The following is a 27561-nucleotide window of genomic DNA, read 5'->3' as shown; positions in this document are numbered from 1 at the left end:
ACATGACATCCTATATGATCGCATATATTCAAATATTTATATTCCATGCAGATAAAATATTTTGTATGTTTTTAACTTAATACATCCAGCATTGAAAGTCTTAACGAATTTTATATTATGCCTTCTAAGATAGTTATGAAATTGTTTTTGTTCTTCAAACACTATATTTCATCCCTTGTACTAATACGTGGTAGTATAATGATTATTTTATTTGAAAAAGGTTTAAGGCCATATTAAGATGGTTATTAATAAATTCGGACGAATTTTATACTAAGAAAGATTTAATTTTTTTTTAACTTCAAACTTTTTTTACGATGATAGTAAGTTTCATCAAAAATTGTTTCAGCGAAAGTTTTTAGATAAATTTTAGGTATTTTACAATAAATTATAATGAATTCGATAGTACAAATATTAAAAAATGGAATGACATTTTGTCTTTTTACCCTAATTATTTCCACCCCTTGCAGTAATGGTACGTATTATAAAAAAATTGTTTCAGAAAAAAAAAGAGGTAAAAAATTGTATGATTTAAAAAATATCCAATTTAATTCTATGTTGTGCCTACGAAGGAAGGCATGATATTTTTTTCTGTGCCCTAACTTTTGTTTTTTCAATCCCTTTTAGTTATTGTTGGTTGTCTCAAAAACTTACTTGTACTAAATAATTTGATAATACTCTAATGAGTTTTAATACGTCCAAACGGACGTGATATTTTCCATATTATGGGAGTTACGAAGATTTTTCTATTTTTCAAAAACCTTTCCCATTTCTACCCCTTTGGTCAGATATTTTCATTAACGAACTCGACCGAGATTTTTCACTACTTGATTATATGTATCAGTTTGTAATTGATTTGTGATAAATTGCTACAGTTATTGTGTATACACACACATATATAGTATATATACACACTTTTGAGTTGACTATAGTTTTGGGGTCTATGGACCATTGAACGTAAAACTAAAGAAATTATTTCCGTAAATGGCACCATGGTAACGTTTACACTAGGTAGTATTTCTTTGAAATTTACCTCAAAAAACATTTAAAATAAAGGCAATATCTTTTAGACATTTTAGGACAAATAACTAGAATAAGATAATATTTTACTCGTTTTTTTCTTCACAACTTGGAAATAATATCACAAATGGATTCTACTCCTTTGCAACTTAAATATTGAGTTTCAGTTTAAAATACATGCTATTGTTTTAGTTAGTAAATTAGTCTATATGTATATACCTAATTTTTATTCTTTTACTATTATTATTTTGCAAATGTTTGCAGGTAAAACAAATTTGGTTTAGCTAAGAGATTATTTTGTTTTAGGTAATTTACATATATAAACATAGATATATTAAGAACTCAATGTCATATATACTTGCTTTAAAATCAATTTCATTATAAGCAAATCAAGGGTAAAAGGTTCGATATTTATATATGCTGATTTATCGATATTATCAAGCTGATATTTTTTGACATTGATATCATTCAAAATCTATGACGAAAGATCGAAGCATTGATATGTGTAAAAATTTTGCTTACCCTGAACGGACGGTTAGTTTTTTATTCAATTGGTGCTCGATGACATAAAGTGTGTTTTTATTATAAGTGCACTTTATGTTTCATTATTTTTAATTTTTTATTTAGGATGGTGGTCAAGATCATGTCAGATTCTTACCGGTAGCATTTATGTGGGTTTTTAAGCAATTTAGTGGAATGTTAAAAATTTTTAAAATTATTTGGTGCGCAATGTTTTCTCAAAATTGGAAGGATTAAGCATTTATAGGGACTTTTGAAGGTCAAGGTCATCCAGATCCTTACTCGCACGCCTAACATCTTGGGTCCTTTTGGTGAGTCTTGGAGCCTTTCTAAGGGTTTTCTTGCAGGGAGACTAGATGGCGGAATTAGAAAGCCTCTTTGGGAATTTCTTCAAGCCATCGAATTTTTTATTTAATGAAAAGGGAAATAATAAGTTGTGTTTTTGTTTACCCAGTTGAGGCTCGAGTCGTTCTGATAGAACGAGATACGAACGTACTCCGAACTTGACTCGTATGTTCCAGCATTAAGAAATGAGTTTGTCCAAGTAACGTTTCAACTGCAGTGATCGTTCTAGACGAGCGTGGTGTGTTCCAGAGGTCAACAATAAAGAAAGGAAATAAATTTAAAAAAAAATTTATGGGTTATCAAATGGGTGCAACAAAAATAAAGATTGTAAGCTTTTTAGGACATCCGGTTTTTTTGTGGCACAGGAAATACTTTATTTTATTTTAGAAATAATTCCTTGGCAATCCGTAGCCCAAAATTTATTTTAAATATAAAAATACTTATATTTATAAGGAAAAGAATTAAACTAATATGGTTAAAGTGTAAATTAAAACAATATAGTTACTTCGTTTATAATAATAAATTTAAGTAGTTTTATATATGTTATAGTTCCGTATTTTAAAATGTATAACCATTTACTTATAGCTTAACACAACATTATTTGTCAACTAGTTGCAAAAATGTTATTTTTGAGTTAATATTAGATCTCATTAGAATAAACTTATATGTAACTAGAAGGTTTTAAATTACACTGAAGGCTTAATATAACTGGACCTTCAAAATTTTAGTGTGTTCGCTCTTTATTCGAAACACCTTAAATAAACTAAACGGAGTTCGTAAATCAATTAATGCTGGGGATAAGGGTAGAATAACGGACGCTTGCCTCGAAAATAGTCTACTATTGCTTCGAAACTTAAATGTGGCGTCTTTGTCTCCGGGTGAAATGCGGGGCACGGTAGCATTGTGGGGAGTTTATAGAAATTATTTGCGACTTGATTGTAACAAAATAACACATATTTAAAAAAAACTGCTTACAACCTGGGCGAAAATTTTAAAAATGTGTGTATGAAATTGCACTGAGGGATGTACAATTTTTAAAGCTTTTTTTTTTTTAATTGAAAAGAAAAATGTTATATGTTTATGATATGTACGAATTACAAAGTAGAAAAAAGTCAAAACTAAGATTTAAAAAAAAAACTTTAATAAATAAATGATAAGGAAAAAAATGTTTGGTTGCGAATTTGGAGACGTGGAACAGAGCTCTTAGAAGTAAACGATAAATGAAAAAGAGGAAAACCAGAAGGGTAATTAACAGCTTTCGTAGCTTTGGCACCATTAAAAACAGCAAACAAATAAATATTTACTCACTCTGAGAGACGAAATTGTATGGTTACAGACAATTTGAGAGTTCTAATACTCGTGCGCCTGCATTATGAAGTTCAAAAAAAAAAGTAACAAACTCTTCAAATTTACATGGCACACAATGCCCAGCGCTTGACATTTATTTTGCATCTTCCATTTAAATAATTCTCTTTCGAACTAAGCAGTCGGCGTTTAATCATATAGAGATCAATCAATGATATTTGGTTTTCGTATAGGGCGACATGTTATCGAAAATGTACTGTCATAGCTAACAAACAAAAAGGCAATAATGCGTATTGATTGATTGACGAAACACCAGACGTCAAAAGGAATTTTTTGTGTCTCTTCTGCATGTTATGATGGAAAATTTATAACATTAAATTTTAATAAAAAACAAAGACAATAAAGTGATGGCATAGCAATAAAAATGTACCTACAAAATTTTCTGTAAACTTTTTCTCTTTCTAATTTACGTTTGAGATAAACAGGCTGCATTTTACTCATTATACATATTTTGCTTGTTTTTTTTTTTCTCTGATTTTAACACGAACTTTCTTCCAGAAGTATCGCTTATTATATTTTTTGCTAAAGACTATACTACCGTGTTAATTAAAATTCTTAATATTTTATATACAAAGGCTTGTGGTTTTACATTTATGTATTGTATTTTAAAAACTGTTAATATTTGTGTAATTTTGTTTCTATATAACTAAACTGTGGTACAGTATTCGGAATAAATACACGAATTTACGTTTGTTATTTCAATATCTACCTTGTTAAATTACATATTTGTATGTATATGTGAATTCACACTCACACGACAATTATTAAATAAAACTAAGAAATATATTAATATCAGTACACTAGTTTTACACACACTCTTAAGTCATTTTCATAATTGTCAGAGTACATTTATAACTACCAAGAACTGCAAAAAGACTATAAATTGTATTTTGCAATTCATACTAACTTTAAAATTACATTATTTTACGAAAATGGTATTTCCATTTTCTTTTAAATATTATTAGTGTGTATGATGTGTTAAGACGCTAGAGACCATTAACTCAAACGTTTGGTAAATTTAATACTTTACTAGTGCACTCTGATTTTAAATAAATGGTGATAAAATCAACACATTGTAGAATTTTCGTAACGCAAAAAAAAAATATTAATGCAAAATTACAGGTATTTGAAATTTTTTACATTTACATGAAAAATACTATTAATCACTACAAAATATTGATCGCAGTAATACTGGGTTCTGAATTTTACCCGAGCATGTATGCTTTGTGTCGTCCCAGTACCTCCAATAGTTAAAGTTATTTGCAAACCGTTCCATGAATAGCTTTCCACGGCACACATTAATACGCATAATAAAACATAATGACATCCAATTATTGAATACTCAATTATTTTTTCCATGTTTTAAAATAATTAATGTCTGAATGAATAAATCAATTAATATTTCAAATATGCTACAAGTTTCGTAAGAAATGCTCAGTATTATCTTGAAAAACGTATTTCATATATGCAAAAATAACCATAGGCATGTGTTGTACAAAGTTACAATATCTTTATTGTAATATTATAAACTAATTTTTGGAAACTTGTTTCCAAAGGACTCTTTTATAAAAGTACAGAAAATATTTTTCTGTGCAATCGGCCCACGCCAGCAACTATGGAATACATAAAAAAATAATTGCTATTGTAATTTTACACTTTTGATAGTACTTTTTAAATGAGCACAAGTGTAAAAATACCGACATCAAGCTCAGGTGGGAAAACTACACTGACATCGGTGGGAAATCTGCTGCCACATACACTTTAAGCAAAAACTACACAACATTTTTTTTTTTACAGTATAATCTGCTGAGAATCTTCAGCAGGTGTTAAACTGTATCACTTATTACTCCGGATAACTTATAGTACTTCGCAATTATAAGATTACTCCTCATCTTAAACTTCTTTTTAAACGCTCGATTATGAAAATAGCATGCATGAAACCACAGTTTTTTGGCGCCAAATTTAAGTTTTTTCAGTATATGGTTTGCCAATTATTTTGTGATGACAGCAAAATGATTTTTAGTGAGAAATATTGTATTAATTATCTTTTTATTTTAAATGTTTATTTTTTCCGTTGAGACTACAGAACTATATTCTTACCTTTAGAAATTTTAATGTGTGTATACTTTGAAAAAATGAAATGTGAATGTCAAAAACGGCCAGTAAGAAAATACTTATTGTTAACTAATTTCGGTACATCAAACGTGTTAATTGATAGCTAAATATCTAATTCCATCGTAAACATTGGAAGCAAGCTCATTAAGATATATTTGGCTAATACCGCCGTGTACCTTCATAGTAGGTTTTCGTTTGGTTTTTTCTTTAATAGCCATGTTACTCTCGTTACAATGCCCATCACATATTTTTATTTATTTATTTTTAAATTATGGAAAATACTGACTCATGTTAAAAATTATGTAAAATAATAAGATTTCATCCTGGTGCAAGGCTGTCTCTTCAGAAGGCTGGTTGACCCTACACAGTTAACAATTTCACCTTCAAGTTACGAATAATGCTGGTTAAGAATTATCCAGGAATCTTTGCAAATTTGCTTATTTTGAACGTCAATCCAAAATATATACATATATTTTTACTATACCAACAAATTGTTCAAAAACAGGTTAAAAACACTTTTTGTCCACATGTATGTGTATATTTTCTTAGAACGAAACATGCAACTTGGAGTCAAAAGTACGGTGAAATTACGAAAAACTCATTGTTTTTTTTTTTCGAGTTAGATTATTCGCTGAAAAGTCCGCAAATTTATTACAATTTCTGTGAGTGCGGTCGGTAGGATTGCATCCAAAAGGAAGGGGAAAAGTGGGCGCTAAGGTCGACCCTGGCTCGCGCATCGCAAGAATCTTCGCCTCTACGCTCCAGCCACAGGACTGGCGTGTAGTCTTTTTAAGTCAGTGACGCGCCTCATTGGGACTTTAAGAGGTGATCCCATTCTACTTTCGATACTGTATAACCAGATCATCCTTGACTTAATACTCCCGCAAAACATTTTTGACGTGACAACGTCTAATAAATCGATGAACGCCGGCTGCACGCACGAAAAAGGATGACTCATTGTCCCGTTACGCATATTGTCCCGTTACGCTCATTGTACACTTGCGCCGCATCTACTTCTCTTCCACTCGATTGGAACAACCATCGATTTGACTTTTTAGAGGTACATTACATAAACTTGAAACACTCCTAATCGTTTCCTACTTTTCCTATCATCGTCCTGTCCTTAACTGAATAACATAGATTGGAAGAAGTTAAATAGCAAACATGTATAAAAGTTATAGTAAAAATAATATGTTCGTTAAAGTAATAAACATATTTGAATTAATGAGTGCAATTAAAAGGAAATTTATCAATTAAATTGTATGTTTCATTTCATTTTTTCTTTGTATCCATACAAAATAGTGATAATTCAATAAAAATGATTCAATTTTATTCATAAAAGTATGTAATAATTTCATCAATGTTTTGTTAGGACGTTGTCACGTTAAACTATCGTCCGTAAACGGACTTTACAGGCAACCAATTTTTTTCTCTTGTTATCACTTTGAAAAATACATTTCATTGACTTAAACTATGAAAATAGACTGCTTTAGAATAGCGCAACGTGTCATAAATGCTATCCGTAATCAAACACATCTTTAAGGCCGGGCTTCGCCTTTAATTGCGCCGAATCTCGTCGACTCGGCCATCTCTTACACTTCCGCCCCCCCCCCCCCCAAACACACACACACACCCAGTGTTACCTGACGACGATGATTCAACCCGTGACCTTGAAGTCGAGCCTTCATAATTTTTTTTAATGGAGCGTTGACAATGCATGCGATTTAGCGGTCATGCCTGGCTGCCACTGTAATACTTTGCCGCGTGTCTTCGACGCAACAGTCTTAATTCTTTTAACTCTAGACCATGTAGTGTTCTTCAAGTGTGTGATATTTAATTACCATTTCCACAAACAGGTAAGTTATGACAATAACATTTTTTCTTACAACAAAAAACTTATCTGTACAAGACTTACATGTTTTATTAAATTATCGCATTGACCAAACCGACTACCAAATTTAGTATTTTTTACAATGTAAGTGTGCCTAAATCTTATTTTATTTTTATACACGGCATACAGATTTGTCATCTCTGACATATACTACGTATACTGGAAGCTAAGAATGTGCACAATCGTACACAACTCGCAGCAACTGTATAATTTTTTTTTGTCTTTAAGGGTGAATGTTCCGTTCCCGGTCATTCCAAACGTTTATACTTGTCGACATTTTTGAGTGGCTGAACTTTCATAAAATAAAAAAATATATGTATACATCCCGTACTTTTATCATAGTTAGCAGGGCAAAGTGGCATTTTTATTTTAACGTTATTGTGCAGTATGAATAAGAAGGATAAAATTGAATATAAAGCTGGAATTTTCCTAGTTTTAAAGTCAATTCTACTAGTTTCTACGTGATATTATTTACTTTCTTTCAGAAAAAAATATATTTAATTTTACGCGGCCTTTTTAAACTGTCAGAAGTCTTGTGATTTTGAAAAGGATAAACAAAATTAAAAGTTTTTTTTTTTTAAGAATTTTTAAATCACACCACGCAGTGGCCACCAGCTTTGCCTTCGGACCCAAAAATTTTCACATATTTATTTTTAAAAAAATTTGTTACACATACTGCAGAAAAATTATGAAAATTCAACTTTTCCAGCTAATTACGTAAATAGTATGCACTATATATATATATATATATATATATATATATATATATATATTTTTTTTCATTTTGTTAAAGTGTGGTCACTCAATGCATCTACAAGTTCAACCGTGTTGGACGTAAAAATAAAAATGATAACCTGTAACAGGACATGCACCGCCTTTGAAGGCTTTTATTCCTTTTTTTCCGTAATTAATTTTTTTTATTGCCTTGCTTCCGAGTGCCCGCCCATTCTTGCTCGCGGAAGGATATTTGCATTACGGAAACTGATCGATACAAGGTTTGACTGCAGTACGGTGTGTGTCGCCCTCTTCGCGTGATATCATGCCATCGAAGGGCGACACCTTCTTTCTCCCCCCCCCCCTCCCCCCCCCCCCACCAACCCCAAATGGGGCGCTTATTAAACTACTCTCACCCTTTATAACCACGAGGTACCACCGCTGAACTTCGGGCTTCGGCGCTGCAGCTTTCACAGTCGTTCCGAGCATGTTTACGCAGCCCAATATCGAACTAATAGCAGACGGAGGTCTCTACGTTGGTCTGGAGATCGAGAACCAAAAACCAGTGATGGGCCAAAACTGTGCGATATTAGAATAATCGTTTTTTTTTTTAATCGATTCGTAAGAGATGTTCGTATTACTCGCTTTAAAACACCGTCGCTTTTATTTTTTCCATACGGCATTTGGTAGGAGTAATTTCATGAATGGAACGGAAGTCGAAAGGAACGGAAATTTGTGTGTAAGTCTCAGAAATATAGAAAATATGGTGGACTCGCGTGATTCAGTCATTTATATATATACATATATATATATATTAATTTCACGTACATCTAGGAATGTACTTAGCCTATTAGTGTGCCAACCTAAACTTTGCAATGGTATTTCCATCCTTTAATAAAAAGATGTTATAATTTATAGTCATAAACAGAAGTAATGACTACTTAAAAATTACGCATTACAAATTCAATAATATTTAGTTAACGTTGAAATAAAATGGTAGCGCAGCGTTCGTCATACTGTAGCGACACAAGAAGTTGTTAGCCGACATTTATTCGACGCCATGTAAAATAAAAGTATTCGTGATGAAATTTTTACTGTTAAATATTAAATGTTTAATCATATAAATAAGGTTGTTTGTTTGTAGGAGTATTTAACAGACTGATTTCTGTCGTTTAAGCAAAAAAGAAATATACATACATACACTAAGTGTTATAATGCGTGTTTAAAAAATTTTCAGTATAATTTTGTTTTAATGTATTTATTGTACTGCAACTTTAACTTTGAAAAATAATCGAAATATAATGCCGCGTTCGGTATGCTTTAGAGAACCAAAAAATGCTTGATAACTTTAATGCCGTGTTTGCTCCAACACAATTTTCGTAGCTAATAAAATATTGGTATTTTAAAGTTGCGATTGTACTCATCTTTTGACGTGACAAAGTCTAATAAATCGATGAACGCCGGCTGCACGCACGAATATGTGTCCCGTTACCCACATTGTCCCGTTACGCTGTGTCCTGTTACGCTCATTGTACGCTTGCGCCGCATCTATCTCTCTTCCACTCGATTGGAACAACCTTCGATTTGACTTTTTCGAGGCACATTAAACTTGAAACATTCGCTTCCTACTTTTCCTAACATCGTCCTATCCTTAACAGAATAACACAGATTGGAACAAGTTAAATAGCAAACATGTATAAAAGTTATAGTTAAAATAATCTGTTCGTTAAAATAATAAACATATTTGAATTAATGAGTGCACATAAAAGTAAATTTATCAATTAAATTGTAGATTTAATTTTACTCCTTCTTTGTATCCATACAAAATAGTGATAATTCAAAAAAATGATTCGATTTTATTCATAAAAGTATGCAATCATTTCATCAATGTTTTGTTATGACGTTGTCACGTTAAAATATCGTCCGTAAACCGACTTTACAGACAACCAATTTTTTTTCCTGCTTCGGTTAGGCCCAAAAGAGCCAAAATATTAGGGACCACGAAAAGTAAATCGTCCCAGGGTCCTACAAAGTCTAGGCCCACCAATTGCTGCATTTCCATCCCCACCCCCCCCCCCCCCCCAAATTCCCACCCCCTTACACCCTCCGCACAACTGCGCCACCTCGACATAACCTCGGCGATTCTGGTCACGTGATGCCTACTTGCGTGAGCTGCATGCATGTGTGTGGTGGCTATCGATCCCGCTTGCAACGTCCTTATCTCTGGGGCCGGTGCAATGAACAAGGTTCTCTTTCTCCGCCGGGCGCTGCTGTTGACGTGTTACATCTGGATTACAAACGAATCGCATTCAACATTTATGAATTTAAAAAAAAACTTATTAAGTACAGGAAGTCCCGAAATTCGTGGTGTACGTAAGTTAAGGATGTAAAGGAACACAACCAGACAAACACAAATCACCACACGACGTAAGGTCGGAAACCAACGGGCGAAGCGCTATGTTACGAAATATTGAGGAGAAAAAATTTGGTTGTCTGTAAAGTCGGTTAACGGACGATAGTTTAACGTGACAACGTATTAACAAAACATTGATGAAATGATTTCATACTTTTATGAATAAAATTGAATCATTTTTATTGAATTATCACTATTTTGTATGGATACAAAGGAGTGAAACGAAAACTACATTTTAATTGATAAATTTACTTTTATTTGCACTCATTAATTCAAAATGTTTATTACTTTAACGAAGAGATTATTTTAACTATAACTTTTATACATGTTTGCTGTTTAACTTCTTCCAATCTGTGTTATTATGTTAAGGATAGGACGATGATAGGAAAAGTAGGAAACGAATGGGAGTGTTTGAAGTTTAATGTGCCTCGAAAAAGTCAAATCGATGGTTGATGTTCCAATCGAGTGGAAGAGAGACAGATGCGGCGCAAGCGTACAATGAGCGTGACGGGACACAGCGTTACGGGACAATGTGCGTTACGGGACACTTTTTCGTGCGTGCAGCCGGCGTTCATCGATTTATTAGACGTTGTCACGTCAAAAAACTAAATATGTGAGAGAGTCTTTCAGTACTCTCCAGTGATGAGTAAACATTTAAATTCGGTAACGGGTATGTCTTAAACAAACTTATAACATGCGTCGCTTGCGTCGCGGCGTTTCTTGCGTAGGTTAGAAACCCGGTGTTAGAAAAACCACGTGACAATGCGTCGCGCTGTTAAACGCCGAGAAGCCTCAGATGTCCATCAAGCTCTGTCCCTGCCCGAAAACGCCCGAATATTAACCGTCGGCCAACCTTGGGATTTGTTTTATTTTTTTGCGCAGGAAAAAATGAATTCAAATATTAAAAGTGGTCGGTTAGGTTAGCAAAATTAAAAAAACAATATGGACGGTTAGTTAGGTTAGTATAGTTAAAATAAACAGACAAATATAAATATATATAAATAAACCCGAGGTTGGCCGAAGGTGAATATTCGGGCGTGTTCGGGCAGGTACAGAACTTGATGTACATCTTAGGGTTCCCGTTAACCGCCGAGCGTGATAAATATTAGCTTTTCAAGTACGTACTTTCTCCACCCGCCGATATAATACGCTGCCTGTATCGAAACGTTGATTGCCACCATCACGCGCAGATGGCAGCACGAAACAGATGTAAAGTTTCCACATTCGTTAGATGAATACAAATTATTACAACAGTATTAAGGGAGAGTTGTACTATTATAAAATTATTTTTTAACGCCAATGTGAAATTGCTGACATTAATTTTTAATAAACGTTGTTTAATTTATTTTAAGTAAAATAATTAGATATACGGCTGCCTAGTGTGAAATAATAATCAAATAGACTAAGCTATGTATTTAATAATATTATAGAAATAAAATTAATAAAATAGTTTCATATATTTGCTCACAGAAAAATTTGTATAAACTAGTGATCTGTAAAAAAACAGTAAAATAAAAAAATGTTTTCAAGTGATGAGGTTTGAACCACGTCAAAAATAACGACTTTAAATTTTCACCCGCGCGTTATACCACTGCATTTTCGGGAAAATCAGATTTGGGAAAGGAATACTGCGTATTATCAACAGTGGAATGCCAGTTTCCTTACGTTATTTTTTTTAACTTGAGATTACTTTTTTTTATGACTATTTTAAAGTAGCTTGGCTTCTGGGTTCTTCAGACATTGGCCGCGAAAGCCTAAGATCGTTATTATGACTATTTTGGTTTAACAAATATATATTCCAGGGTAGTTTCACTACCATAAAGTTTCATTTGGCCTACCAATATATTTATAGTATGGCCCATAATGTTCACGGAAGTGACTATAAACAGGTTAATGTTGCTACATGTTGGTCCGCCATATTTGCGATGAATTTCCTTTAATCTACTTCCGTTCCGTTTTAACGAAATTTCTCCTACCAAATGCCGTATACCGAGAGCTAAGATGTTTATACTTCGAAAATTCCCACATAGCAAAAAAATCGTAATTTATAAATTAAATCAAACCATGTGAGAAATAAAGTAGCTGCTCTAAAAATAGGTTTATTTATTACAAAATAACCTTTTTTTTATAACAGTGATATTATATAAACAACTTAGAAAATTATATGAGCCACTTCGCGAATTTTTTTTATTTATTAAATATAAAACTCTTTTACTGCACTAATTGGCATTAATAAGTTTTAGCATAGTTATAATTATCCTCACGGATGCAAAGTAAGTACACTGAAGGTCAAGAACAGAGAAAAAGTTTATATTACGACATTAAAATTGACAATGTCTTTTGACGTACATCCGCACCTGAACCATTTAATCAATGGTATGGTATTTTATTTGTAATGCCACGGTATTTTTGAATTCTAAGTATAAACATATAATTATCGACAGAGGCTCCTACATATGCCTGAATGTTTGTTCAGCCCCCAGTGAAGATAGATACAGGGCCATCTCCTGGATGTCCCTCTCCCTCACGATGCCGCTGTGAGGCGGGTGGACTAATAGCGCGGCGCACTGGCTCCCGCATCAAGACTTACCGCCGGAGATGCGAATATTGATGCAGAATGCGCCGCACTATTAGTCCATCCGCCTCACAGCGGCATTGTGAGGGAAATGGAGATACAGGTGCTGACCCTGTATCTCTGCTATTGAAATTAAAATTTTATTTATTAATTAATCATTTACAATTATTAATGGATCCCTGTAGATTTAAATAACTTAATGAAAATAATTTTGAAATGGGAATGATTAAGAAAAATTATAAAAAGAGGTAATTATTTTTAAAAGAGTACATAATATGCATGCGTGTGTGCGTGTGGTGTGTGTGTTATGTCTGTGTGTCAGATACCAGGTATATGCTTAGTGTACGATCCGTTTGGTCGTTAAAAATAATAAAATTGCGAAAGTTTTTGTTTAATGTTTTATTTTACTATATATCTACTTCACATTTTTTACATAATTTTTATTCCGTTCCAAACACTTTTCATAACACTCTACCAGTTTCTTTAACCCCTCTGCAAATTATGTTCGCCGCCTGGGAATGGAACGGACGCCTTGGACATAGGCATCACGGATTTCTGAACGCAATGAGTGAAGTCTAAGCACAGGCGCTTAGTAAACAGCTCGGGGGAAAAAAACGTTTAAGCAATCTCTGTACTTGAGTCGAAAAATGATGGCTGCCGTTTTTTTATTTGGACGAAAAGGGCTTCATAGTGGTTGATTTAATGAAACGTGAGTCAACAATTACAGAAAAATGTACAAAAAGTGATTGTCAACAGGTTTATTTTCCAGGCAGCGTAATTCTATGCAGAGCAGTTAAATAAACTGGTAGAGCGTTGCGAAAAGTGCTTGAAACTGAATGGCAACAATGTGATAATGTGATGTAGATATGTAGTTAACTAAGACTTCCAATAAAACCTTTTTTATATTTCTTTTTTTTTAATGACCGAACGGTACTTACTTTCTAAACACTCCTTGTATATATGTATATATATAATTATACGTTAGGTAACCGTTGAAGTATTTGACCCTTACTGCGCATTTCGTACGCTTACACTACCTACCTACAGTAACTGGAGAAACAAATACATATGCTTGGATAAATAAGGTGGAAAAAAAACAACTAAAAACGTAAAAAAAAATGCTTAGCAATGTACTTTTTTTGCTGACGTATTATAGCGACTACATTGTACAGGTTTTAAGTATCGGAGGCTTTTCATCTTAAGGAACATATACTTACGCAGATTGGTTTGTTGGTTTCTCCACAATGACGAGTCTATTTGTCCGCTGCGTACGCCTGCGCTGACCTGGCGGCCGTCAACACACAGTCTTTATAGTCAGCCTCAGCGCGTTTATAGACCTTCCGGAAAGCGCCCTCTAGCGTTTCATGGATTGAGTTCCAACGTACATTGATTGTGCTTGGGTTTGTTGAGTTCCATTTGCTCCTTAACGTAATGTACCGCATATTTTGAAACAGACTTTACATTTCTATGGTGTTCTTTTTGTTCATTTCTTCACGCATGTGTCCATGATAAAGTTTTTGTTTTTCTGTTGTGTTTACTAATTTTAATATTAAAATATAAACTGATTTTTTTACACATGAATTCCAGGCAGAGTAATTTTTCGCTCCATAAAAAAAACCTTTTATGTAAATTAAAAAGAAATAATTGAAACACTTTTTGACAGAGCCAGCCCAGTTCCTTTAAAAGTAATGCTTTTGTTTTTTACAAGAAAGACTAACTTCACAAACTTCACTGATTAGAAAGTATCGATGTTTCGCACTTTTCGACTCTTGATAAAAAAATTTACTCAAAAACGTGTTTTTAAAACTATGCAAAAGATTATTTCGGGAACATATAATCTTTAAGGTTTAATTTAATTTTAAAATGTATTTTGCCATCATTGTATTGAATAACTAAAAATTTATCTCACAAATTCCTAAAATCATATATTTTAACATAAATCACTGTAAATTTAACATCAATCACTTATTTAATTGCGTATGATTAAAATTTTCCTAGTATCATTTTAAATAACTTAAATATAAAAAAATTCCTTAAATAAAAAATTATGATTCCCTAATACCACTTCAGCGATCATTTAAGCACCACCACTGTAGTTTTCAAACAGTAGAGAATGTATCTATTTTTAACATCGGCTGCACATCCAAACTATAAAATAGAGGGTATAGAATAATTATTTGATTCCTAAGTATTGAAACGTTCGAAAAATTGCAATCAAACGAATATTACAACTTGAAAATGCAACAACCCCTAGATGGAAGTTTAATAGGCTACGACCGTTAAAATACCCACCAACCCCTTTCGCACAAAAACAAATAGCACATGTATGAGACACCGATACCAATAATAAATAGAAAAAAATTCCATCAAGAATTTAAAAAAAATTAGTGTTATTTATGAATGGCGGATGTTCGAGAATATTTCAATTCATTTAGTTAAATAAAAATCGGTCCTTAATTATTTTATAACGATTAAAATTAAAATAAAAAACCCTCGTGCGTGTGGAGCTTTTACAATAAAGCATTTTTTTTTTTTTAAATTCCGTGACGTACGTGCAGCCCTATGTGTCGCTCGTATCTGCTGGCAGGGCACCGGTGTGCTCACGCACGGCGGTTCTCTGACGTCAGCGCCCGAGGCTATCAGCTTCCACCATCTGCCGCGCGGCGCGCCGCAGTCGCCCGACACGAGCTTTTGTGTGTCGCGCGCGTGGCCTTAATTCCGAGACACAAACCCGGAAAAATATATATACATATTATTGCGTGGAATGAAATGATTACACAACCACTGCCTCGTTAGAGGCAGTTGACAACTCAAGAGTCGGTCACACAAAATCTGCACAGTCGTGAGGAATAAAAACAAAAGAGCGCGTGTGACTCAGTTACACGTGATAGAAGTGCAACTTATTTGGCAATTCAAACATTCGACTCGTAAGTACATCGTAAGGGGTAACACGGAAGCGAGAGGGAGAGAGAGAAAGAAAGAAGACACTTTTCTAAGAATAACACAACGCAAAGTTTTATGGATTTCATTTCTTTTCCAAGTATTTAAATCACTTAACTTTTTTTATTATTTGTTAGAAATGTTATTAAAATTAAAATAAATTAAACAAAACATGAATTAACAAAATTAATACTCACTTAAAAATAACTGCTCAGGTTCTGAATTAATTATTGATCAATCAATAATGATTAATTCACAGTAAATATTACTCACTGTTGAAATACTCACACCATAAGGAAAACTTTGCGTGTTACTGTTTCTTCAAACAATTATGCCATTCGGAACCCTTTACGATATACTCACGAGTCGAGGTTTGAATTGTCAAAAATGTTTCACTTCTATCGCGTGTACTGAATTACATGCGCCCTTTTTTTATATACATATACATATTTAATAAAAACTACTTAAGCGCAGTTTTCACCAGCAGTGGAGTATTTTTGCTTCTACGAGACTTAAAGTGATGACGCAATAATAAGGGACAAGAAAAAAAATCGTGGATTCATCTCGTGAGAGGCTAGAGTTGAAAAAAAAAAAGTTTACCTTTCTATCGCTTCAACGATGAGCCCTCAATTTATCTCGAGTACTCTGCCAATGGAAAAAAAGAGAACAAAAGCAGTCTCGAATTGCAAGCAGATCTTGGAAGTCTTTAGCTAATGAGCAGGTGGCATTTATCCGAGTTCTTATAGGATTGTGGAGTTTTTCCTAGAGGTCACTGAATCCGCGAAATTTTTTCAGTAACTATAAATTAGATAATTTATAGAGACTGGAAAAATTAGCGGTTTTTAATTACCTTCGGGATGGACTACGCAATCCTCTGTGTTATCGGGCAAATTACACCAGCTCATTAGTTACTGTAAGAGTTAAGTTGTGGTAAGATATGTGATCTGGGATTACTGCGATTCAACACTTCTCTTTCCGAAGGTTATTCATTAGCTCACTATTAGTCCTTAAGATTAACTGCGGCCCAATCACAGTAGCAGCATGTTTGGATTATTGTATATCGTTAGATGTCTCCTCAAATATATTGGTCCATTATTTGAAATATTTAAGCTACCTTACTACTCCGCGTAAAAAAAATTTCCCCTGGCCCTTAATAACTAAACACTGTTATTATCTTGTAAAATTAATTCACTCCGAAAATAATTTATGTAATACATTTAAGAAAATATTTTACAGAAAAAATCTACATACGATTTGTATCAGTTGGTACAGTTTATAAATTTTATTTTAAAGTATGAATTTCATTTAATTATTAAGTGTTTGAAAACCTTAAAATAGCTAATGCGCCCGTAATATCACGAATTTTAGCATTTTCCACCGTCTAAAATAAAATAAATACATAGGAAACGAAACTACAATAGGAAACGGCGATCGGTATGGGAGACAAATTCCTTGAAGAAGAGAGGGGGGCAGGAAATTCCACTGTCGCGTCGATTTGTTTTGTGCCAAGCCATTCAGGACGCGTTTGCTTCCTCACTGATTGGCTGCCTCACTGATTGGCTGAGACTCGTGCACCTGAAAGAAGCTCAAGTCCAATCACGAAACACAGATGATGCTGCGGTCCAGAAATCTCTTTCGCGGGCGGTTTTTGATGTGTAACATCTTACCTGTCGGCATAAGGCATTTGGTGGGAGTACTTTTGTGAATGCGACGGAATTCAACAAACAGAATTGGGTCGTTACCACAACGCCGAAATACCACAACGCCGAACGTACAATAACGCCGAATACCATAACGCCGAATGCCAAATTGACCGCAACGCCGACAGCTATAGAACTGACGTGTACCACAACGCCGAAATACAGTAACGCCGAAAAATGTACCACAACCTAACCTAACCTAGGCTAGCCTAACCTAGCCTAACCTAACCTAACCTAACCTTACCTTATCTTACCTAACCTAACCTAACCTTTGTGGCAGTCCTGCAATGACATTTTTCGGCGTTAATGTATTTCGGCGTTGTGGTAATTCGGCGTTGTGGTACACAGCAGTTTTCTAGCTGTCGGCGTTGTAGTCAATTTGGCATTCGGCCTTATGGTTTTCGGCGTTATTTTACGTTCGGCGTTGTGGTATTTCGGCGTTGTGGTGTGTCCCCAACAGAATTATGTGTAACAACCACGGTACTTCAGTCTGTGGCAGATGGCGCGAACCAAAGTTCAAAATCCAAAAGAGAAAAAAATTATAGTATTAACTGTTTAATTAATTTAAACAAGATTTGCAGTATTTAAATGAAATTACTTGTTGAGAAACCAGGTCCGAAGCCGGGGTTTGGTTCTTTTTTTCAAGTCTCTTTCGTTTTCATCGGGATCTGTTTAGTCGATGCAGTTTCTCCTGTAGTGAATTCTAGCGGTGGGTGCTGAAACTACGTGTGATTCGCGTCCAGAAACGCAGTTTTAAAACACAATTTGCGTATATTCATCACGCCCGGCATTATTTTTTAAGTATTCTAGGTTGACTTAAGTGTTTCCAGTTTCGTGTTGTAAGCTTATTTTGCAACAAATAATGACACGTGAACACTCACATCTCCGGCGAGTACAGAAAGACTCTGCGGAAGTTTGATTTCACGTTTCTGTTTGTTCGAGAAGCGGGCCTATGCGGCTGTACGTGAATTGGGTTGATAGGGAGGGGGGGTTAGCTGATTACTTGCTGGTGCGCTGTTACCCTCCCTCCTCTCCAACGTAGAGGTAGCGGTCCCTTGGATCCAAAGGGGGGGTCTTTCGGACACACGCTACAAAACCGCAGACCGGCCTAGCATCCCTGTTCTTGGCCGCCCGTTAATTAATTCGATTCTCCTCCTCCTCCCTTCTCCCTCCCCCACCACTCCCTTTCCTGCAGTGACCCGACGACACCACAGGAGGGGAAGCGGGGGGAAGGGGGCAGGTCGTGGTGACGTCAGTAACCCCTCCCCCCCCCTTCCTCGAACAAACACCGCGGTGACCCGGCCCCATGCGTCGCCCCAGGTGCTTCCGGTAGGAACACGCGCGGTCACGTGTCGTCGTACTTTTTAACGGTCACCCCGAGTTCCACGAATTTCTGGAAGACGTCCCTCGACGGAAGTTTTTTTTTTTTTTTTAATTATAACGACTTGCTCGCCGGTTCGTCGCTTCCGCGGTCGAAAGTCACCACCATCCAGACCTTTTTTTTTTTTTGACGTGACAACGTCTAATAAATCGATGAACGCCGGCTGCACGCACGAAAAAGTGTCCCACTACGGATGTCCCACTACGGATGTATCCTGTTTGCTCATTGTACGCATGCGTGGCATCTCTCTTCATGCTCATTGTACGCATGCGTGGCATCTCTCTTCCACTCGATTGGAACAACCATCGATTTGACTTTTCAATCATATTTTCGTCGTTTGAATTATTAATATTATGTAATTTAACGATCGTTCACCAATTTTCAGCACAATCGGTACGGTTATTTAAAAGTAATGTTGAAAATTCAAATACGTTTTGAACCAACAATGGTGTTTTACAGTTACACATAATAATTCAAATTACACCAGGGATCTTTTGCACAATGTTTTAAAAAATATTGTAACACATTATAAATAAGTTTTGTGTATTTGGGATGCGTATTTGTTATAAAATCGTGTTAATATTATTCCCCTACCGTGAACAAAATTTTTATAAACATATATATAACATCTGAAACTAAATTATTTTAGTATGGCCTCGTGGGCGTGTGGTTAGCGTACATTAGGCTTGAATTAAAGGTTGTCGCTTCGAAACCCGGCTGCTGCGACAAATGTTTTTGTACTTGTAAAAATAAATACGGCGCACGCAACATTTCAAAAGTAATAAATATATTTGAATTAATGAATGCAAATAAAAGTAAATTTATTAATTCAATTGCACATTTTATTTCACTCCTTTGTATCCATAAAAAATAGTGATAATTCAATAAAAATGATTCAATTTTATTCATAAAAGTATGCAGAGGTAGATTTCATCATGCAAAAGATAGAACAATTTTAAAAAAAAATTCTTCCTCAAAGAATATAATATTTTTAATGCCTAAATGGTTTGGTTGCAAAAACCTATTACGGCTCAGTCTCAGGCCGAATATGATATTTCCTTTTCTTCTGGATCAATCATTTCATCAATGTTTTGTTATGACGTTGTCACGTTAAACTATCGTCCGTAAACCGACTTTACAGACAACCAATTTTTTTTTAAGTGAAACTTCTAACGCAACTTCCAACAAGGTTGTGTTAAACGTTTAACGCTCCTGGGGAGGAGGAATAGAAAGAGACAGAGCGAGTGTGAATTCGTATTTCAAAGACACATAAACAGTGAGTGTGTGTCATTTCTCTATGACCACGAGATCTCGCCGCGTGAAAAATTCTCCTTGGGGCGAACCCGTCCGCTTAGTTAAATAAACAGCTTTTATCGTTGAATGATTTCATGATTTATTTTAGTTTGATTTGATACAATATGATTTCACTAAAAATCAATTTCTACCCCTTCCTATTCTCATTTCCACATTACGAAGTTTCACTTCTTCCGCGCGGAGGGACTCCAAGCACTTTTTTTTTTTTTTTTTTCAATTCCTCTTCTTTCGAATAAGACACGTGTTAAGGCCCCCGCCTACCCGGGCACACACACGGTGCGCAGAGCTTAAGGAAAAAACCACGCGATTTGAAAACTACTCGAGATATCCGGGTTGGGGTCTGCTTACGAAAAGCACTTAAGGTGTGAGCTGGAGCCCGAAAAGTTACTTTCGATTTCGGATTAATTTTTTGAACTGTGTTTTTAGAAGATTTTAAATGGCAAAAAGGCGTGTTTTCGGAGTAATTTAGAAGTGAAACAACCGGTACAGATTCTTGAAAGCACTTGAGGGACGTGCATTACACGTTTATCTTCGTTTCTCCGCCATATCATGTTACGATCACTGCTCAGATTTCACAGTTGTCCTGTGCACTGGGAGAAGACTGCGCGCCAGTCCAGAGGAGACACCGCGCTAGAAGCACCAGCGAGCGTCGCGCTTATCATCCCGCCTCACTAACACATATACACAGCTGACCAGACGGCGCCCTAAAGACAGATTTAAACTCTTCTCTCTTTTTGTCGCATTTATGATGGAGTCTCACGCGTCATGTTTTATTATTATTATTATTATTTACTCGTAATTACTTATAACACAGGTCTGCGATAAAATGTTTTTTAAATAAATTTATCACAAACATGTAGATGTTGGTCTGTATATAGCAAATATAAACTTTGTTTTGACGTATCACGTCACATTCTTTTTGCATATAGATAAATATATAATAGTTCGTTAGATCGGTAAGTAGGTTTTTTTTTTTTTGCAAAATTGATTCCATGATCTATATTTCTATTCTATACTCTATGACCGACCATGTTATAGTCTATTGTTACTAACCTGCCTTTCCCCTGTGAGAAAAAGTATCAAAAAAAGTTTTATGTATTCTATCACTAATCATAGTGGTTTAAACTGCAAAAAAAAACGTGTAATAAAAGATTGTTTTATTAAATCTACTATGGCTCCTCGGAGTTGCAAAATAATCCAAATGTATTTTGCTATATTTGCGGACAATACACAATAGTTAAGCAAAGATTAAAATTAACAGACTTTGTAAAAAATTCTTATCATGCTTACTTCGGAATGAGGTTATGTTACCAAGAGAAACAGTGGGTTCCGCATACAGTACCTTGAAGTGTTAAGACAGTGGACAGTGTACTTACGGTAAATCAAAATCATTGTCATTCGGTATTCCTATGTTGTGACGGGAACAAAAAAATCATACAGATGATTGTTATTTTTGTTTGGCCAATGTAACAGGATATAATTCTAAAAACCGCGCCAAAATTGTGTATCCTGATGTTTTGTCTGTAACAAAGCCAGTTCCACATGGACCCGAATTACCCATACCAATTCCTACTAACACTAACAGCTTCGAAACGCCTTTATCACAAAACTCAGAACAAAGTGATCATCTGCAAAGCAGTGGTGAAATTTTTCACCCTACAAATGACCCTCGACCTTTAAAACAGCAAGAACAGAATGATTTGGTACGGGATCTTGGATTACCTAAGGACGCTGCAGAACTTCTCGGTTCTCGACTAAAAGAAAACAATTTATTGGATGCTGCAACTACATACATTTTACTGGTATCGAAGCAGAGAACAAGAATTTGTGGAGTATTTTAAGAAAGAGGATAATTTAGTATTTTGCTGTGATATTGGCGGTTTAATACAAAAATTCAATATCGAATACAATACACAAGAATGGCGACTCTTTATAGATTCTTCAAAAAGAAGCTTAAAGGCTGTCCTTTTGCTAATCGGCAATAAATTTGCATCGATACCTGTAGCTCATTCAGTTTATCTTAAAGAAACTTACGAAAACTTGAAAAATGTTTTGGAGAAAATTAAATACACCGAACACAAATTGTTAGTTTGCGGTGACTTAAAAATCATATGCATGCTTCTTGGTCAACAGATAGGCTACACAAAATCCCCCTGTTATATTATATTTGTCAATGGGACAGTAGAGCAAGAAATTTACAATGTAAAAAAGTGATTGGAAAATTAGAATGGAATTGAAAGTTGGAGTAAAAAAAGTCATCAATCCGAGCTTGATGGATCCCGAAAATATATTGCTTCCACCACTTCACATCAAACTTAGTTTGATCAAACAGTTCGTTAAGGCATTACCGCAAGATGGAAAGACATTCAAGTATCTTTGTTCATGTTTCCCTAGCTTATCTGATGCGAAGTTGAAAGAGGGAATATTTATGGTACCTGATATCAGGAAACTGATTAGGGATACAGAATTTCAAAAAGTGATGACAACCTTGGAACTAAATGCCTGGCATGGCTTTAAAAATGTCGTATCTAAGTTTCCAGGCAACACAAAAGATCCTGCGTATAAAAATATTGTCCAGAAAATTTTAAACGCCTATAAAAATTTAGGCTGTAATATGAGTCTGAAAATTCATTTTTTGAAGTCTCACATTCATTGTTTCCCAAAACATCTAGGCGACTAAAGTGAAGAACAAGGTGAACGGTTTCATCAGGACATAAAAGAGATGGAAAAAAATATCAAGGCCTTTGGGACGTTAATATTATGGTGGACTATTGCTGTATGATACACAGAGATGAAATAAAAAATCATAAACGAAAACCAACAAAACGGAGCTTTTTTTTTAAAATAAAACGTTATTATTAATTGTGTTCTTCATGTATACCTTAATGTTGTATTTTAATAGCTATATACTCAATAAAATTTTATAAAATATTCTAAAATGATTCTCATTCATTTTATTAAATATTTGTTTTGTTTTTTTTTTCGTATTCAAACACTATATATATATCATCTAAATCTCATAATTGTGACCTGGTATATATCATATGAATACAGTTTTATATTACTTTTGAGACAATTAAAACAAATATTAACCATTTAACAAAAAAAAATTTCATAAAAAATTTCGCAGACCTGTGTAATTAGTGGCTTTTTCTGTGAATTTAACACTAAACCTCCCGCGAGTTTGTAGTTCTGTCACAAATATCCTAAACAAATATTCACTAAGCGTAATAATAGTGAATGCAAGCGTGCAAGTGATAGTCATTATAAACACTTGCGCCCTTTTACACACCCATTACAAGAGACCTGAAAATTCGCGGATTCATTCGGTGATAGGCTAGAATTCAAACACATATACCTCTTAGATAATTTTGCTATTGGCTTACTGTTCATCTGGACGAATCTCAACCAGCTATAAACCCTCAACCAAAGAAAGATCGAATCACAGACAAACCAGCTGAGACGACTTACAAGTCAACAGCCAATGAACTTGCGTTATTTGCCCGAGTGTACAGGGGTATGTGCAGTCTATCCTGAAGGCCATCGAAACCGCGAATTTTGCAGGTCTCTACCCATTACATTAAAATTAGTGAAAAAATTTGTGAAAGAATATCAAATGCAAGAGAGTTAAGGTGAATAGTTTTACAGAAATAACCCTTTACTAATAGTAAAAAATATAACTGTATATAAAATATGTATACGTAGCGTGTTAAACCCCGCCATCTTGTATCCAAACAATTTTCTTCGCTATAACTTATATTTTTGTACAATTTATATCCTATTTATTTCCTCCTAAATAGCATAAAACTGAACTTCAGAGCCAAAACTTGCTTAGGTAAAAATATAAAAATTTGTTTTGGTTTGTTATTTGAAAATTATTTATAGAATGTTTTTTTTCTACCGAACCGATACACCATTAATTACTCAAAAAATATGTATTCCTAAAGCATTCAGTGACATTTATAAGAGACTGAGTCCACAGCTTTAGTTGAGGCAGTTACAATGTTACGTAGCTCTTGGAAAAAAAAATCCCCCTATTTGTATAAAAAATCAATCACAAGTCCTTTTTTGCAGAACTCACTCATGTTGTGGAGGTTGATGGAAAACACGTTTATCATTTTAAAAGACCGCAGTTCTTATTTCATTATGATAATTGATGCATTGATAGTTCACCTTAAGTCACTAACAAATATTTTTTTGAGGCAAACAAAACTTTTCCCCATTGTAGGTGCACACACCTTTCATAATATATCAATGTTTTTCCCTTTGCAATGCGGAGAATGTTTTTTTTTTATATATATTTACATTATCAAAAATATATGAATAGCGCCTGAAAATATTTTTTTTAATGTAAAACCTTATCTCGGTTTAAAGCTGTACCTTCGGGTAAGCAGAACCCTAAAGACTTATCGAGGAATAATATATGTGCTGCGAAGGACAGATGATAATACACCAAATGTCACACACCCAGCTAAGAAAAAAAATTAACGCAAGGTTTCGCTGATGGTACTTTGTTGGGCTCGAAAAATGCAAAAACATTTTGTTTACTTTGTATTTACATATATTTGAAAAAAAGTTCACAATATAAATTTAATTACAATATTTTTTTATAAAAATTGCTCGTAAATTATTCAATTATTTTTTGTTTATTGTTTTACATATTTTATATCTTTTTTATTATCTCATTTAATATACTTCTCAAGGCAACAATATACAAAAAAAGTCTTACATTTTAAAACTGATCTTCCCTATATAAATCACCACCACTTTGTAGCATATAAAAATATTATGGTAGGATATTAATGAGATAATACAGACAAGAAAGTGTAGAGATGTTATTTAAACGACTGGGGAACTTACTGTAATCCCAGCAAAGATCTCCTAAATAATTCAGGAGAAAATTCTTAGGTAATGTTTCTTTAAGTCACAGCGGACAAGGATATTTATACCATTAAATATTTTCTGTCTCGAACAGATTTTCAAAAATATTTTATAATACTTGGAACAAAATAAGAGCAATATACCGTCTGGTCTTTTAAATATTTAGTTTCCTACTTTTTATTTACATTTACCTAACAGTTCTTAAAACCACTTAACGGTAAAACGTTTTTTACTAACAACAAATAAATTTATTATTTTTTTCCCATCAAACAACACTTTAAGGGAAAAAAACATGTATGCATATGGATGAAGTAAACAAATACTACCGTTTTTTACTCTTTCGAGGAAACAAACGCTATAAAATTATCTTAATAAATGCATTTCGGTTCTCTAACAAAAAAAAACATTATTATATTTGTTCTTCTTTTTTAGATAAATATATGCACACATCTGGATAAAGTAAACCAATACCGCAGTTTCTTATTCTTTCAATGTTTCAATTACTTTAAATGTAAAACACAGGAAAAAAAATCTTAATACCTATTTCTGTCCCGGTTATCGCTTTGGATGGAGTAGCGAGAATTACATATCAATTGTTTTTTGTTTCGAACAGATTTTCCAAGTAAACTCGAAATTCGTGGCTTCGATCGTGGTTGACTCAAACATTCAGTCATCTACTGAGAAGACGCCAGTAGCTCGGTGGTGGGAGGGGGTGTGTTTGTCGTTACCTGCGTCAGCTGTCGAGATTAGGCGCTGGCGTCTCGCGTCGTACCTACCTCGTGGTGTGCCTGCGAAAAAAACAGAGAACAAAACACCGTCGAAATTCCACCTCACGGGCAGCACTACCAACATTCCACACACACACACACTTTAACAATACCTTTCATAATTCTGGAAACTTGCAAAACAGCTCGCTGTGGTCATAATGTGCATACACCGGATTTTTTGATTTTTTTTTTGTAAACGGAGCAGAAAATGTTTATGTGAACCAACAGACATTTGCAAGAAAAACATTTTGTACATTCACATGAAAAACAACCGTATAAAAACATTACGGTGATCGCAGTTCGTTCACTGAATTGCTTTCCCGCTGCTAACTGCCCACATTAATGAGCATGTTAAAAATTAAAGGCAGATTGTTGAATATTTGATTACAATTTCAGTGGTTTTAAAAAAAGACTATTCTTGTAAAAACATTGTCAAAATGTACAATTATGCGCCAATTTTTTTTTAAGCGCTACAATAAATATTCATTATTGTTGGGAAAAACAAATTTCGTACATGCATAAATAACTGTAGAAAAGTGTTGCAAATATTTACATTAGTTTTCTTATTTCATTAAGAATTATTTCTTGAAAACTGGTTTTCAAAGGAATCTTTTGTAAACATACAAAAATAAATTCTGTGTGCGCATTCTTTGCTAACGAGTTTCAAGACTTAATAAAATCGATTAGAGACAATAGCAATTAAACTTGATTGTAGTGAATGAATCATAGTAAACCTTTATTTTTAATACGCCAATGGCTACAGTCAGTTACTCTTAACACTGAAATGAGTCACAAGAACATACGTTTATATTAAAATGGCAATACGTACTTGTGCCTACGTTTTTTTTTTTTTTAGTAAATTTTGAATTTTCCTTTACTATTTAAAAGGTATCTAATCGGGATTAAGCAGGATAATCGTTTTTCTCGGAAAAAAAATTGATTATTTCTGATGTGGGCTACCTTATGACTCGGACTCTACCTCAGCTCTTTGTACGAATTTTTTTTTTTAAATTATCGAACTACATCATATGTTAACGTGTTAGGTACGGTGCAAGTTATTACCATAACATTTACGAAAGATGGAATTATGCATGATTTACTTTTTACAAACTTATTTTACGAATGTAGTGCCAAAAGTTCCCTTTGGTGGTTATTTTACTACTTCATTTTCTTGAGCTTAAAATGTGTTGGTTCCAACAAAATTTATTAGACACAGTGGTAATATTGTAAACTATTATACGTTAGAAGCTTAGTCTTGATTCTCTCTTTTTGATATCATTTATATTATGCTTCTGCTAATTTTTATTGTCCTATTTATTTGCTGTGGTTTATTTTTTCACCGTACCAATGATTGCATGGCGTGGTTATTTCCATTTTGAAACTAAGGAGATGTTCTTAAGCATCGTTTCTGTTAGATGCAGTAAGCCTGATGTTTAGTGTATTTTTATTCGTTTCAGAATAATCTTACCATTTAAATGTAACAATGGAACCTTTTTCAAGCTGATTTTAGCATGATTTAAACTTGGAATTGAGGCTCTCAATTTCAACTACCACCCAAACTGTTTATATTTTGATTGGACCTTAGCGGCTGCTGGATGTAAAATTTAGGCCAATTTCCTGGATT

General features: G+C 34.2%; 1 protein-coding gene across 1 annotated transcript in view; it reads right to left on the bottom strand.

Moving 5' to 3' along the window:
• LOC134538600 (potassium voltage-gated channel protein eag) overlaps positions 1-27561 on the bottom strand; it is a 267476-nt gene that overhangs the window by 55020 nt on the left and 184895 nt on the right. Inside the window, exon 6 of the mRNA XM_063380027.1 lies at positions 25947-25958. Within this exon, the coding sequence (XP_063236097.1) occupies positions 25947-25958 (12 nt within the window). The remainder of the gene's footprint in view (positions 1-25946; positions 25959-27561) is intronic.

This window comes from Bacillus rossius, chromosome 13, assembly GCF_032445375.1.
Source record: "Bacillus rossius redtenbacheri isolate Brsri chromosome 13, Brsri_v3, whole genome shotgun sequence".
NCBI lineage: Eukaryota > Metazoa > Arthropoda > Insecta > Phasmatodea > Bacillidae > Bacillus > Bacillus rossius.
Note: the sequence above shows the minus strand (reverse complement) of the source record. Positions and strands in the feature narration are given on the sequence as shown.